Source organism: Lissotriton vulgaris, chromosome 3_1 (assembly GCF_964263255.1).
Source record: "Lissotriton vulgaris chromosome 3_1, aLisVul1.2, whole genome shotgun sequence".
Lineage (NCBI taxonomy): Eukaryota > Metazoa > Chordata > Amphibia > Caudata > Salamandridae > Lissotriton > Lissotriton vulgaris.
Genome location: NC_141689.1, coordinates 1,511,346,582 through 1,511,363,038, shown reverse-complemented (window position 1 = coordinate 1,511,363,038; position 16,457 = coordinate 1,511,346,582). Strand labels below are relative to the sequence as shown.

The 16,457-nt window shown below is 47.2% G+C and overlaps 1 protein-coding gene across 1 annotated transcript in view; it reads left to right on the top strand.

The window, feature by feature from the left end:
- Positions 1 to 16,457, top strand: part of POLR2B (RNA polymerase II subunit B) — a 131,586-nt gene that overhangs the window by 112,160 nt on the left and 2,969 nt on the right. The window contains exon 23 of the mRNA XM_086961974.1: positions 6,282 to 6,442. Coding sequence (XP_086818100.1) covers positions 6,282 to 6,442 — 161 coding nt within the window. The remainder of the gene's footprint in view (positions 1 to 6,281; positions 6,443 to 16,457) is intronic.

Below are 16,457 nucleotides of genomic sequence, written 5' to 3'. Positions count from 1 at the left end.
TCTCCGTCGCCGTCACTCTTTCTGCTAGGTTCCGAAAATCTTGCCGCAGCAGCGTTACTTCGGAGCCCACCTCTCCAATTTTCACCTCTAGGGCTGTCCGCGATGCCTGTATGTCCGTCCTAGACGCCTGGATGGCCTCCATTAGCATGGCCATATCCGTCCTTGGTCCTGGCGGCATGGACTGCTGCTCCGCCACATGTCGCAGTGCCGCAAAGTTGTCCATAGGGCCCTGCTTCGTAGATCTGGGCACCGGGTCCCTTTTCCCCATGGCTGCTTGTCCCTTGTATTGGAGGCTCACCGTTCTCAGTGGTGGTGGGGCAGGAAGTCGTGTTCTGTAGTTGGGTGCAGAGGCTCTGGGTAGTGTTTTCCCCTGTGCGCCTCAGAGGGGCTCCTCGTCACCCTCCTGATCCTGGCTCTCGCCTCCCCAGTCACCCCCGCGTGTAGAGGGGGGCCGGCGCCATGTACAGCAGGTGAGGCGATGTCCTGCCAAAGTGTGGTATGAGCGTTTCAGTAATCACCACCTCAGGTGTCTGCACCACCGCGGGGCCGTTCCTCTGCTTTCCAGACCCCAATATTTCACTTTTCAGGCCGGGTTCGATGGCATCAGCCTCCCTGGGCGTCCCTGGACCTCCGCCGCCACATTGGTAAAGTGCGGCGCGGTACCGCGGGCGTCCCGGCCGCCCGTGTTACTCGGGCTCAGCTGTTCACTGCCTCCACACAGCGCCGCACTTCCTCCAGCCGACCCCCGGTCCCACAGTAATGCGGGGAAGACTGAAGAGGGCGTCCTCTCGTCACTGTTCTCCGCCGGCCGCCATCTTAGTAAAGGCGGGCGGACGCCGGCTATGTCCCGAACTCTCCCCCGTTGCCCCAGCCATTGCCGCACAGTACCTCCTGACCGGCGGGTGGGTCTTGGCGTCTCCGCAGGCGGGAACCGCCTCTGCGGGGCTGTGAGCGTGTTCCTAGGATCGCCGCGGCCCGTCCGGTGTCGCGATCGCCATCTTGGTTTCCTAGGGAGTCGCCGGGTCAGTTTTCAATCTTGTGTTCCTTGGCGATTTCGAGCACCACCGCCACTGCAGCTCTCCTTCCCGCTGCCAGCGTGTTCCGTCTGTCCTCCGGTGCTGTTTATGGCTCCTGGGGCATGTGAGAAGTCGGATTTTGTCGCAGCTCGGCCGTCTATCCGGCCATGCTGTTGGCCACGCCCCCCACAGTGAAGAGATTTAAACTGAATTCTTTGGGTTGTAGTGAAGTAAGCAATATCTATTTTTCCATGCCTGTGCCCCCATTTCGAAACTCAGATTATGGATTGTTACTGCAGCCGAAATCGTGTTAATAAGGATGCAGTTGTTCCTAATCCAAAAGTTACTTCTCTACAAAAGTCTCCTTTTTCACCTGAATACATCTTCATGCCAATCAACCATGTACAGAAACAGACATCTGCTGATTAAGTAGCGAGCACAGTGCAATAATTAAATCCCTGAAGAACCTTTATTTTGAAATCCCAAGGCACAAAGCCGTTTACTGAAACCCTTTGGTGTGGTTTGTATTTGGTCTTCGAGAGGAACGGTTGGGAAACAATAGCATAAACATCGTTAGACTAGTGTGATGTACCAGTCATGAAGCACAAACCAGACTTTCTCCTTAACAGTTAGATTTACTCCACATAGTTAACTTAATTATGTTGCTTGCTAGAAAAGGTTCAAGTAAAAAATGTAATCTGACTTTTACTCCAATATCATACATTGTTCACACTCATGTCTACTTGGATCTTCTGGACATATTATATATTTTAGTCTGCCTAATTCTCTGTGGGCTGGCCCCACTGAGATAGTACTTCTAGGGATGTCCCTTGGGAAGCCTGGCTCAATATATGGGACTAAGGGCTTGCTAAAGAAAGAGTAGATGCTTGTCATTAATGAAGTAGCAGTAAAGCTTTGGCACTCTGAGCTAAAACCCCTACAAGGAATCTGCTACTTATTTAAATATATAAGGCTTTTCATTGGTCTTTTGTTGCACCATATTTATATCCACCAATCATTCTCCTGTCTGGAACATTCACCAAGTTTGGACTTAGCACAACAGACTGTGTCAATGTTTTTTTTTTTTAAAACCTTTATTGTGCAGTATCAGCAAACAGTTAGGGGCCTACAACCACCTGGCCGGCCTCGGCTACGATATGTAGCACATTAGCAAATGTACGGTAACTCAGTAGCACACCAATAAAAACAGCAAGCATGACAAGTTACGCTGAAACCAAAGCGACCACTGAGATAAAGGAGGAAATAAGGTTCATTTTTAAAATTTATAGAATATAAAGGATCAAATGCTGCACAGTCTGGCAATAAGTACCGAGTGGGCAATGCGTACAACAGGGCAGTTAAGCAGCAAATATTTAGGATACCGGTGCTAAAAACTATCAACAGGATAAACGGCAACCGTACGAGTAACACACCAGTCATCGCCCATCCCAGGAACGTAGGACAACCCTAGTACCCCCCACAGGACCGCAATAAGCGGAGAACAACGAGAGGTACCCCACTGACCCAGCATATCGATCCAAGGAAAAGGAGAGAAAAGAAAGGAAAGGAAACACAAGAGAAAAAGAAGAAGAAGAAGAAGAAGAAAAAAAAAGGCCCATAGTAACTAAGGGAAAACAAGAACCCCAGCCCCCAACCCCCCACCCTGCACCCCTGCAGAGGCTATGGCCTACCCCACCTGGCAGCGTGCCTGTCGCCCTCAAAACGAATACCCGAAATTTAGAAAGAAAGACTTAATCAAGAAAAGGCCATAGAGTAAAGAGTATAGGAACCCAAGAGCCCCACCCCCCCAACCCCCCACCCTGCACGTCCGAAGAGGCTATGGCCCACCCCCCAACTAACGTGCCTGTCGCCCCAGAAATACCCCAAAGAAAGGGAAGAGACGGGGAGAGTCATTAAAACCAGTCCCCTGCCCTCCCCCCCCCGCTCGCACCAAGTAGCTCAGGCTCGATCACAAATAAACCAACAAATCAACAAGCAATGGTGGCATCGTAGTACAGAGCAGTAAAGCATCCTCATCGCAGTAGCTGGCCGGGCATCCGTCCTTTGATATATGGAAGAAGAATTCACCCCCGACCCACTTTGACCCTTCCATCAATACGTGGCCACTGAAAGTTAGCAATGCAGTACAACCTCAGACGATCAGGGTAACAGGCAAGCAAGGCAGAGCCAACTCCGTGGGAGACACCAGCATCAAGGGGCCGAAAAAACAGCCCTTCCAGACATGTAGGCGCAACAGCAAGGTTCCGGGCCATCCTCCCAAATCGCGACACAATAAGGGCAACTCAGGTTGGGTGGGCAAAGGAACCGTTCCATGGAAGCAATCTGCCTGCATTGCAGTTTCAGGCCCCAATGCCGCACTCACGCGGTCGGTCGACTTGGACCCGTCTCCAACACTAGCCAGGGCCCCCCACGGAACCACCTGTAGATGCATAGCAGTTCCACCCAGTGCCAGTGGAGAGCCGCTTGCGGCACCACTCTTCCTTGGATCGTCGGGGCTCTCATCCATCGGTGGGGCAATAATGGCGTCCAGTCTCCGTCCAAGTTCTCTGGCTCCTCCCACCCAAGCAAGATGGAGGGAGCCCAGAGCAACAAAGAGGTCCCGAACCGTGGGTTCCATCCTGCATGGCCGGTCCAAACTCTCTCGCACTCAATGTAGCTCCTTCCCCAACCAGCGCCAGAAGCCCAAACAGTTCCACATAGCCGAAGAGCTATTAGGAGATCCACCAAACGGGGGCGACAACACACTCAGCTGTTAAGAGCAATCCACCATTTCCACCATGGCCGTATACAGGTCACTCAGTCTTTGGACCCCCTATGGGAAGCGCAGGCAGTAGTCGCGCTGTGTGGCACGGGGTCATAATATCAAGGATAGACCCACCAACCGCGTGCAAGATCGCCGACCTCCATGTCGCTGAGGTCCGGGAAAGATAATGCACAGGTCTGCCCCAAGCCCACAAGTGTTTGTAATGTTGCGCCCGATCCAAAATGGCGACCCCCGCCCTTCCAGTCGACCCACACAAGCAGCATCAAGAACAAAGGAACAGTCTTACTGGCTGCCGGAGTGGAATCTCCAGTATGCGCGTCCGTATCTGGGGCAGCGCTCGTTCACCACGTCAGTCTGTGCAGTTCCAGTGCCGCCTCCCGCAGCTCCGAGCTATGGGCGTCTTGGCCTGCACAGCCGCGTCCTCAAGTAGCATCAGCGGCCGGCGTCAACCTCCGGCCCCTCAGCCAGCAGCCCGACTCCGCCACGGCCCAGGCGGAAAGGATCAGAGAAAGGGTTGCCGGTCACGTCCAGACTCCAAAGTTGCCGCCCGCTATTCCCCAGTTCTTCCGACGCCGCGTCAGGTCGGCCCCGAGCTTGTGCAAGCGGGGGAAGGCAGGATATTAACAGGATTCATGCCGTGGCGAGCGGAGCTCACGGACTAAGCGGCCATCTCGCTTCTCGCTCGGCCACGCCCCCGACTGTGTCAATGTTGGTGACAACTGTTACCAGCGTGAAGCATTCACTTTGCTTTTGGTGCAACCACAGTAGTTTACACAAAGGTGTTGATAGTTACATACGATCTCATTAGACTTCTAGTAATGTTGTTTAACACCTACGTGGATTTTTCCTCAGAGACCTCCAACTATGAACACCTTTCACAGCTTGTGATTTGCAAGAATTGTGTTCAAGTCCTTTCTGTGTATTTTACTGTGACTTTATTTTATTATGGCCACCCTAAAAAGTATTGTGGGCCTGGTCTTACCTGCATTCTTGTGTGTTCATATGGGAAACACCTTTACAGTCCTTCCACCCCCTTTTAATATTGTACTACAAAATTAATCAAAAGCCCAGTACTCCTAGGGCTGCCTTTCACGTCTCATAGTCACCTTTCTAGACTAGGCAAGAGTGGACTTTGACTTGTGCCTTTAGCATTGTTTTCACATGTTTTCTTCCTGCCTTCAAAGGGCCAAACTCACTCTCTTGATTTTATTATATCTTAAAAAAATGTCTTTAACAACGAGGATTATAGGAACTCCTTATCTTGGTACAAAAGCAGATGTGATGTTTTGGTATTTGACCTCCAACAGCACCATCAATTCTCAAAGTTCAGATTAATGCCTAGAAGCACAAATGCCCTAAAGGTCGATTAGCAGCAGTTAAGGCAATACAATAAATCTTTTCCTGTGCCCTCAGCAGGTACAAAGTGTGTGCATAATCAGGGACCGCTCTTAGTGAGATATGTAACTGAGTTCATTTTTCAGTTCTTTCCAATTACTGTGTAAATGATGACATTGTAAATGTCTGCCTTGATGCTAGGAACTTAAGTGCTGTACTTTTTTAATGGTGGCTGGCTGTGTTGGGAGAGTGACCGCTGCCGTTTGTGTGGTTCCATATGGAGCGTGGACATTTTAGGGCTTTGCAATCTTCCACAGTGTACCTGTGTATGTATGGTCAGTGTGCTATTTTTTGGCATCCCGTGCTTTAGAGCCGTTGAATGATTTGTACAATTCTATAAGCTCATTGCGTTCGTTTAAGTTTTCCTATTGAGAAATAAAGTGACAATGACTACTGGATGTGTGTTTTTACATAATGCCAACCACATGGAAATGCATGCTAATTTGTTAGTAGTTATTAGCTAAACCCCCTGAGCAGGAATGCTGTACGGCTTGTTGCATTTATTACTACATAAGCACTTAACTATGAATAATCATAATGCGGGTATTTAGCTGAGAAAGGATGGTATGTGAACACTCTAGTTCAAATTCAGGAGTTACATTGAACATTCGGATGCAGGGAGAGATCTGGATGTGCCTTCCTTGTCTCAAGACTAGGGCAGTGGAGGCAGGATAATCTCTTCTAGTTGGAACTTTTGTTTGTAGTTTTTTTTTTTAGGTGCGTTGGGAGAAGCAGTGTGCTAAGTGGGAAAGCACTGATGGGCCACTCAGAGACTCCACAAGACAATATTAAGCTTGTGATTGAAAGGGCCAGCCTAGGGTCTAGGGGAGATAGCCTCTACAAGCTTGACAAGAATGGCCATGAATATATGTTTAGTAATACCGTATCTGTATGCAGGGTGGAAAGGCAGAAGAGACTTTATGTTGACCTGGTGAGTATGGACATAGGTCGAGGGGGATAATGGCGAACAATCTCATGTATCAAACTGCCTTCAGTTTGATGCATGTGTGACGTGCTGGTTTTGGGAGATTGATTTAACATTGTTTTTATGAAAGATTTATCACGTTTCCTTCACTTTTGTTTAGGTTCTTTACAATGGATTTACTGGTCGCAAAATTACATCACAGATGTTTGTTGGTCCCACTTACTACCAGCGTTTAAAGCACATGGTGGATGACAAAATTCACTCACGTGCCCGGGGGCCAATTCAGATACTCAACAGGCAACCTATGGAGGGGAGATCCCGGTAAGTAGAGAGTTTTAATTGTTTTGTAAAGTGCCAACATGTTGTCGTCGTGCCACTTCGCAAGATGCAGGAGTCTGGTGGAAATGTTGTGCTCTAGACTGCAGAAGGGGCTTCGTGAGACAGGTGCTTTCTTTTGTTGTGGTCTGACGCATTTGTTGTTGCTGACACAAATTATCTTGGCTGTCAGTATTTGTAATCATGGCTTTAAAGGACCGGTGTAAGATAGATAACTTAAGGTTTTTGATGTAGGTTGTTCGAAATACCTGAGCAAAGGACATTGATGGACTTGCCCTTATAGTTCCTGTGGTTGACTTTGGATGACAAGCAGAAACTTGGGAGAGCATTTAATGGAGTGCTGATTTCTGTTGCTACGCTTCATATTTGATTTAAAGCTCTTTAGGGAGTACGTGGTATTTCGAACTGCATTCTTTTAACTGCAGATAATGTTCTCTCACCTGTTTGAAATTAGGAGAATCCCAACCAGGCCATGCTTTAATGTATTTTTTGATACCCATGTGTATGCTGAGCTCAACTAATCCAGCCATAATCAGCTTAAGTTTCTGGTCATAATACCTGAGGCCAAGAGAATGATGCTGGTGTGAAACTCTGGTCATCAAGATGTCCGTTTTGGTTCCATTAAGACACTAATGATTCTTCATTCAGTAATAAGTATGACTTAAATAGGATGTATTTCTTCATTTGGATTGAGTAGTCCTGCTCGGACTATTTATTAAAGTCTTTGGTATATTTGGTATTAGATGCCTACAGACGTTCGATAGTCTTTGGAGTTTTCAAGTGATGGATGAACTGGTGGGTGGTGAATGGAAATGGAGGGTAAAGGAGAGCTCCTTCGTCCCAAAGATAGAGCTGTGTTGGATTTGAAGTTTCAATAGGTTTTTATTCAAGTTCACATGTGACTAGACATTACTCCCTGTAGTGAAAACAAGTCACAAACTTAAATCACCCCCTATCTATTCGACTCTGTCCCAGTGCTGGCCTGGATTTTAGACGTCAGAGAGCTATTGGATGATTATCCAGTATTATGGGTGTCTTTCGTAGATTCACATGCCTGAATCATTCCCCGTCGTCGAGACTGGAGTCTCCGGTACATAGAAAAGTAATGTCCTATAGACATACATAGAGAATAGTAGGCCTAAAGGCCTCACCTTAGTAACATATCCATGTCCTTTTGTAAAAAGGACCAAACTCTAGAGAAGAGCCAATCAGCTATCACCTCCCTCTAGAACCTTCCTGGCAGGAGCTTCAGTCCCTCAGATTTTCTACCGCACGTTGTGCTAAGGGAGTCTCCTCTGAGCTCTGCTCAGATTCTGTGTTTTTTCACTTCATTAAATAACTTTGTTGTCAAGGATTCTTTTCTATATGGATTATCTTCAAATACATTCTTTAAAGAAGGTCTGGTAAGGAGAAGAAAGGACTTTATTTTAGAGCCTGTGCATCTTGTTCCAAGAGGTTGCTCTGCTCTGTTCCTCACACTGACAGCATTTACTGTCTATATCGCAGGCCAAAGACTGTAAGGTACGTCGCACTTTCTAAAGTGAGTTTTTTGAGAGGTCGGGAAGGGCGACTTTTAATATGGTTAAGACCAGAAAGGAGGTTTTTTATTTTCTCCAATTACTGTGATGAGGTGTTGCCCTCTAGGAGACCTCAAAAGAGAAGAGAATCTCCTCAGACTCATTCCTCAGGGGAACGTCCCGAGAAGGCCCTTAAAAAGACCACTCATGGGTCATCTGGGCGCAGTCCTTCAAAATCTCCTCACTCTGTGGAAAAGGAGAGTGAAGGACTTGCTTTTGGAGAAAAATCATGTAAAAAAAGACGACTTCTGAGCCGTCAAAATCACCTCCTCTGGTCATGGGACCCTTCAGAAAGGAGTCTTCTATACCTCCTGAGGTAAAGACTAAGAAGCCAACATCGTCAACAGGATCGTCGACGAAAAAACCATCATTGATTATTACAGCCTCTTCATCTACGATGGTCTCGTCTACGACGGCCTCGTCTATGACTGCTCGTCTACGACGGCATAGTCTATGACGGCGGCCCGTCGACGAGGGAAATTCCACCAATTCTGGAATCTCTTATAATGTGGTAGAGAGGGCTGCTCAACGTTTTAAGATCTCAAAGGCCTTCTCAAGAACAGGACTGCTTCTTGTATGACTTCAAAGAATCTCTCAAGAAGGCAGTAAGGTCAATACCGATTATCGATTACCTATAGTCAGAAGGAGTAAGGGTCATGCAGAACCCCTCCTGTATCACCAGTGATCCCTCAGTTGGATGAGAAGTATAGGGCGCCAGATACAGCACCGGCGTGTTTAACAGGACATCCTAACCCGGACTCCGTAGTGACACAGGCGGCCCAGAAGGACTCCAGGAATCCTTCGGCTCCTTTGTCGCTTCCTCCTGATGGGGAGGGAAAAAGAGTGGACAACATTGACAACAGGTTTTCCTCAATGTCGGCAATGACTGTACAGGCCGCGAACGCCCTAGCGCTCTTGGGACGCTATCATAGACAATTGTGGGCACACATAGCCCCATACCTGTCGAAATTGCCAGATTCATCCAAAGAGGATGTAAAGAGGATTCTGCTAGATGGTGAAGCATCGGCGTCAGAGACTATAGACTGCGCGATGGATATCGCTATGACAGGGGTCCGCCAGTTGTCTGGAGCAGCAGCCTTGCGGCTCCAAGGATGTCTTTTTCCGTCCTGAGGTGAAAACTAAGATTTTGGACATGCCATATGATAGTCAGTTACTATTTGGCCGTGAAAAAATTAACTAAGCAGACACTGCGAGAGCTTTGGGCACTCTTCAGTATAAGAACCAGTCCTTTAGTAGAAATGGAGGAAGAGCAAGGTCTTCCTACAGAGGAAATTATCAATGCAAGTCTTCCTGCTCTTCAGGCCAGAGTAGACCGCAATACCAACAGCGCCAACAGCAGCGATACAAGCAATCCTCCTTTTGAAAAGTCATCCTTTCAAGGTAAAGGACAGCGGAAATAACGGAAATATACAGCTGCTTCTTCAAGAGATCCCTATTTTGCTGTAGTAAGAAGCAATAGAGAAAGTGCCTCCACCTCAGAAGGGAAAAGGGTTTTAATCCCGCTTCTTTTTGATCCATAAAAAGGCAAGAAGTGGAGACCAATCTTGGTCTTCAGGGCCCTCAACAAATTCCTAAAGAAGCAGTAGTTTCACATGGTAATCCAGGAGGTCTTGCAACTACTGGAAGAGCAGGATTTTTATGGCGTCCCTAGACCTACAGGACGCTTACTTCCATATACCAATTCACAGGAATCATAAAAGGGGACTTGTGATTTGTAGTAGTGGGTAGACACTTGCAGTTTCGTGTTCTGCCTTTCGGGCTCAAGTCTGCACCGCGCATATTCATGAACTATCGTTCCCCGGTGGCGACATATCTCAGACGGTGCCATCACCAAGTTTTTCCGTATCTGAATAACGGACTGGTCAAGGCTCCATCCTTAGACGCGTCCAGGTTTTCCAACGCCTGTTTAAAGCTTTTCAATTGCTTGGGTCTCACCCTCAATCAGGAAAAGTCGGTCCTACAACCTTGTCAGTGCATCAGTTTCCTGGGTGCAACCCTGGACACACGATCAGCAAAAGCTTTCCCATCCAGAGAGAGGATGAACAAGCTCCTTGCACTAGCTGCTATAGTAGCCTCGAAGAAAGTCTTGACAGTCCGCCTCTTCAAATCCCTCCTGGGGATGATGTCATTGTGTATCCTCCTGATTCCTCACTGTCGACTACGAATGAGACCTCTGCAGGAGGTGCTCTCGAAGCAGTGGGTCCAAAGCACAGGGTCATTCAACGACCACATAAAAGCGAATCCTCAGATGGTCGGAGCCCTGCAATGATGGATGTCATCTCAAAACCTGTCTCAAGGCTTGTCATTCCTGCTTCCGGCTGCTCCTCATGTTGTCACAACAGGCACCTCCTTGGAAGGCTGTGGAGCTTTTCTGCAAGAGCTACAGATAAGCGGAAGGTGATCTCCTATGGAGAAGAAACTACATATCAATCTGCTTGAACTGCGGGCTGTCTTCCTGGTTTTCAAGCTTTCCTGCCAGGAATAAAACATTCCCTGGTGCTCATCCGGACAGTCAACACCACGACTAAGCACTACCTTAACAAAGAGGTAGGGACACGCTCGCTGACACACTCTCGTGAGTTGCAAACAAATCTGGAATTGGGTCATACTCCACAATATAACCCTAAGGGCGGAATATGTCCCAGGCAAGGACAATGTGCTCACCGACGCGTTGAGCGGGCAGAAAACATCGTCACACGAATGGGAGCTAGATCAACAAGTTATCGACCAGATCTTCTCCAGATGGAGCACGCCGCAAATCGATCTATTTACGCGAGAATGAACGCCAAATGCCCAAACTTCGCAAGTTGACATCCCCAGTCAGAGTCTCTAGGGAATGCATCTTCCATCGCATGGCGCAACGTCTTTGCATACGCCTTTCCGCCATTCCTGATGCTTCCCAGAGTCCTCAGGAAAATTTAGGTGGAGCCTTGTACTCTAATTTTAATAGCCCCAACTTGGCCGAGGCAACATTGGTTCACAGAGCTCCACCGTCTATCCCTGGAGCCGCCGGTCCACCCACTTCAGTATCTATCTCTGCTTACAATGATCAACTATCAAGCTCAACATCCTGAGCTGAAGTCTCTCAGGTTAGCTGTCGGGCTCCTGAGTTGAGAGTTCCACAATCTGAATATTCCACAAGACTGTAGACATTCTTGCCAGAGCAAGGGCGGATAGCTCGACCAAGACTTATTCCCTGAAATGGGAGCGCTTTTGTGTTTGGCTTGCAGATCACGGAATTCGGCCTTTTCTCCACATCACCGGAGCAAATATTACCTTATCTATTACATCTGGCACAATCGAACCTAGCCCACTCCTCCATTAAAGTACACTTAGCAGCAATATCTCGTTATATAAGAACCTCAACGAGTCCATCGCTCTGTTCAAGCGGGTTGACTAAGCAATTTCTAAAACGATTAATCAGATCTCCCGCCATGAAGGATGTTGCGACCTACCTATCTCGGCTCATGAAACACCCGTTTGAACCAGTACACAGAGCTGACCTAAAGTATGTCTCGTAGAAAGCAACACTCCTCCGGGCGCTCACATCGGCAAGGAGGGTCGGTGAGCTACAGACGTTTTCAATCCAGGATCCTTTTCTACAGTTTTAAAAACGACAGAGTAATCCTGAGAACCAATCCTAGGTTTATCTCAATAGTCCCGTCGGACTTACACCTAAATGAACCTGTGGTTCTGCGTTCCTTCTTTCCAAACCCAAGCATGGCAGCTGAGAGATCGCTGCTTTCTTTGGATCTCAAGCGATGCTTGAAGTTTTACATTGACAAAACGAAAACATTCAGGAAATCTAACCAGCTACTCGTAGCTTACAGCAGACCTAGGAAAGGTCTACCGCTTACCAAGCAGAGCATCTCCAGATGGATTTCTGCAGACATTGCTTTCTGTCATGACCAAGCTGGACAGCTATTACATTCCAAGGCGAGAGTGCACTCCACAAAAGCTATGTCAGCTTCTATGGCTCTCTTTGCAGGGGTGCCAGTCATTGACATTTGCAGGGCGGCAACATGGAAGTCGCCGCATACCTTCACCAGGCACTACTGCCTGGATATGGAGCTGATGAATGATGCAGCAGTGGGACAAATAGTGCTACGCCATATATTTCAGTAAGGTGAGCCTTCCTCCGTCCCTCCATCCTACTCTGGTATGCACATTTCTTTACTAATACTTATTGTGAATGTCTAATGATGGTTCATGCTCGCATGATGTGCCTTATCTAAGGACTTGTATATGCTGTTCCATCAGAAATGTGCACTCTGCATTGCTGGCTACTCTGATTCAGGCATGTGAATCTATGAAAGACACCCATAATACTGGATAAGAAATGCCTGTAACTGCAGTTATCCAGTATTGGTGTATTTCATAGATTCACATGCAACCCTCCCGCCTCCCCTGGAAAGACTCACCTACTCTCTGTGTCAAGCCTACTTAGCTTAGTGCGTACGAAAATCTGAGGGACTGAGGCTCCTGCCAGGAAGGTTCTAGAGGGAGGTGATAGCTGATTGGCTCTTCTCTAGAGTTTGGTCCTTTTTACAAAAGGGCATGGATATGTTACTAAGGTGAGGCCTTTAGGCCTACTATTCTCTATGTATGTCTATAGGACATTACTTTTCTATGTACCGGAGACTCCAGTCTCGACGACGGGGAATGATTCAGGCATGTGAATCTATGAAAGACACCAATACTGGATAACTGCAGTTACAGGTAAGTAACGCTTTTCATTTGTGCTACTAGGAACATGATCTCTATAAATCTGATCGAGATTGGAGTGCTTTTTAGGATTTATTTAAGATCGCCTACCAGTGGATGCTAGTTTGCAAGTTAAAAATATTTGTTTACACCCCTGTGAGGTCCTCTGGCACGTAGAGACTCCATTGGTCTACTTCTCTCTGGCTGTGGTCTTTTGGCGTCTGATTTGGTGCTATAGTCACTTGCAATTGGAGGGGGACCTGTAGAAAGAGGCTGCAAGTAACGATTAGAAGTCTAGCCTGAGCAGACCCAAGGGCGGGCTTAGCTCCTGTGGACCTCGTTAGCACCGTCACCTCCCTTGGACTCGGGATGTGTGGTGCGGGTGCATAGGTACTTTTAGGCGTCTGGTGGGAATATGTCTCATTATGTCTCGATACATCTCAATACATCACCTCGCGTGCTTTTACAACGCGGTCGTTACAACGACCGCGTTGTTAGTGCTCAATGCATTTACATCGCAAGTCATTATAACAACTTGCCCTAAGGGCTCACTGGAATTAGAAATAGTATTAATTACTATTCCTACTCCAGTTTGCGCAACAGTAGGGTAGGTGTTGGAATTCATTTCCAATACCTCAACGCCCTCTAGTGCAAGTCGTTTTAATGACTTGCGTTGTAAATGCATCGCGTACTAACAACGGAGTCGTTGTGAAGACCTCGTTGTAATGGTAGCATGATGTAATGACAGCATTGTAAACGCTGTTTCCCGTTGGGTGGTGGTGGTTGAAGACCTGCTTCTTTGTCTTTGTTCTGATGAAAAGGAGAAAACATGACAACTGGGCCACTCTCAATGTGGGTCTCACTGTCCCTGAAGTCCCTCTATGTGCAGGTCTGTCTTCCTCGGCTTTGTTGTCCGGACTGGACACAACAAGCCTTGATTGCAAATGGTCCAGGACCCCAGGTAGTTGGTACTATGTGGCTTTGGTCAGTGTTTGCATCCCCACACTTGGAGGGAGGATGGATCTGACCTGTAGGAGCACTGTTACTACTTCCTGGGTGGCTGCTGCGTCGGGAGTCCCTGTGAGCAGCAGGTCTGTGAACCGCTTCTTGCTTCTTTGGTGTCTGTGGCTGCAGGTTAGTAACTCCTCTACTCTAAGGGAGTTTCATTCGCAATTGACGAAGCACTGCCAGCCCTCCGTGTTTCTTGAGGTCTGCACAGCGGCAGAACAAGTCAGATGTTCCATGAGGGTCGGGTGCAGCTGGCAGTCAAGTCAGTCATGCTATTCTTTTCTTGGGTCAGTAGTCTTCTTTGTCCACTCCTTCCTTTGTCTCACCTTTGAAATCTGAAGCCCTGGTATCAGGGGGTCCCCTAAATACGCAATTTAGAGGTGTACAGGGGAGTAAGAGGTATTAGCCAATGGGCTACTTACCCCTGGGGTCACGACACCCCCAGATGACCATGTCCCATAATTCCGTATTCCCCCACACACATGATGGTGGAATTTCTAAATTTGTGTTTACTTCAGGCTGTTCACCCTAACGGTGTGTCCAGTCTGGCAGTGCAGCACACCTCCTGCATAGCTAATTTTCCTGCCTGTCTTGATGCCAGATGGGCCAGTGCAGGGGGTGACATTCCCCGTGTCTAGGCAGGATTTAGGTCATATATCGAAGGTGACAGATGCCTTTGAAGCCTCATGCCTTGATATGCTGATCTATCAGCCTTCCTGGGAAAGGAGGTGATAACGCTTCTCCCCAGAGCTGGCATTGTTTCTGTCCTCTGAAACTAGAGCTCTGACCTTCTAGGGGGTTAGAAACTTGTCTGTGGTGGCAGGCTGGACTGGACCAATCTGCCAGCACACTAGAAGGCTAGTAGGGTTTGGGGGTGCCTCTAAGGTACCCTCTGGAAGCAAGTATTAATAGATCCATCAATGGAATCAGTGTGGGTTTATTAATACGAGGTGTTTGATACCAAACATCATGTGTTTCAGTGATGCCATTATACAACCGAGGGACTCGTTTTGACCAGTACATACCTTAAGATGGCTTCACTGCTGTCTTGCAATATCTAGTAATAGAACTAGACTCATGCAGATATGTTCCTGCATAAAATATAATGCACCCTGCCTTTAGGATGCTGTAGTAGTGACTTGCATACATTAGATGCAATGGCTTTGGCATGACACACAGGAGTGCCATTTCTTCACTCATGGTTTGCACCATGTGATGCAGCCTGCAATGGCAGTCTGTGGAATTTGTATATGGGTACCTTAGGGTGGCTTAAGATATTCTGCATCTCTTAGGGCCCCGCTTTAACACCCATGCCCTAGGTACCTGGGGTACAATATGCTAGGGACTTACAGGGATGCTTGTGCCCTTTGTCAATTGTACCACAATTAGATAATGCCTTGTTTAGGAAAGGAGCACTTCCAGTGAGGTCTGGTTAGCAGGCCTCAGTGCACTGTGAGTCAAAAATCAGCATCTAGTAGCTAAAAAAAGGGACTAAAGAGTGTGTGTGTGGGAGGGGGGGGGGGTGGTCAACTGCAACAAATATCAGTTTTCTACTCCAGGTTACTGTGACCCTGAGCTTCCTGCTCCTGGATTCAGTGGTGCTTTGACGTGCATCCTTTGACTGTCCGCTTTAAGTAACTTTGTAAACTTTTTTCCCCCTATTTCTTTTTGAATATTTGTAAATCTTTTTTTGTGTTTACGTCGTGTACTTTCTTTATTTCTTAGCTGTATTGTGTTTTTGACTGGCTTGTTACCCATAATACCTCAAACAATTGCACTAAGAGCTTCCGTTAGTGAGCCAGGAAACCCTGCTCATTTCTATGGACTGGGCCCGCTAAGTATTCCCAACATTCGAAGGTTCATTGCCTTACATACTGTTTAAACTGTTTTAGCTAATGAACCGTAATTAAAGCCATGTTGATAGGGAGGTCTAATGAGATCTGCTCCACAATCAAGAACGTGCTCCTCTATTTTTTATGTTTTTGAAATATTGAGTATTTTCTGCCTGAGAACCTCTTTGTGGTTAATGAGCTTAAGATGTATTCGGCTGGAAGTAACAGACTTCTCTCACCTTTTAATGACCCTGCCTGTCCGTAGGTGGTCAAGCTCCATAAAAAAACAAACCCAGTCCCTCGATGAATGGGCAGAGATGATCGTTGAGTATGAATTTGCCACATTTAAATCTGTATGTCACACGTTATTACCGGCCTGCTTGTAAGGTAACCTCCTAGGATTAACTCCAGATTTGGTAGGAATTTATCTGAAGGGGCAAGGCTGCATAGTAGTATTTTGCGTTAGGAGAGAGAGTCCTAGTGTTTCATAAAGGGTTGGGGAAGTGAGAGCGAAATAAAGGTGACCACCAGGCATGTTATCTATATTACTATCCTGGGGCAGTAAGTAAGATAGACCCTCTAAGTTCTAGAAACATTTTGGCCAGAGTCACTCCAGTGACTTTTAGTGGATACTACGCAAACCCTGGAGGTAAACATGTGGTATTTCAATCTACTTGAATTGCAAAAATGAAGAACGGAAATGTTTGTTTTTCATCATTTCCTTTGACCTCCTGTATCATTTTCCTACATTTCCGTTTTATATTTCTTAATAGAATTTCCAGTTTTAGCTAACTTCTACTTTTGATTCTGGTGCTTGTTTCCCTAGAGGGGGTTGGTTGCCTTGTTTCTTAGGTTACG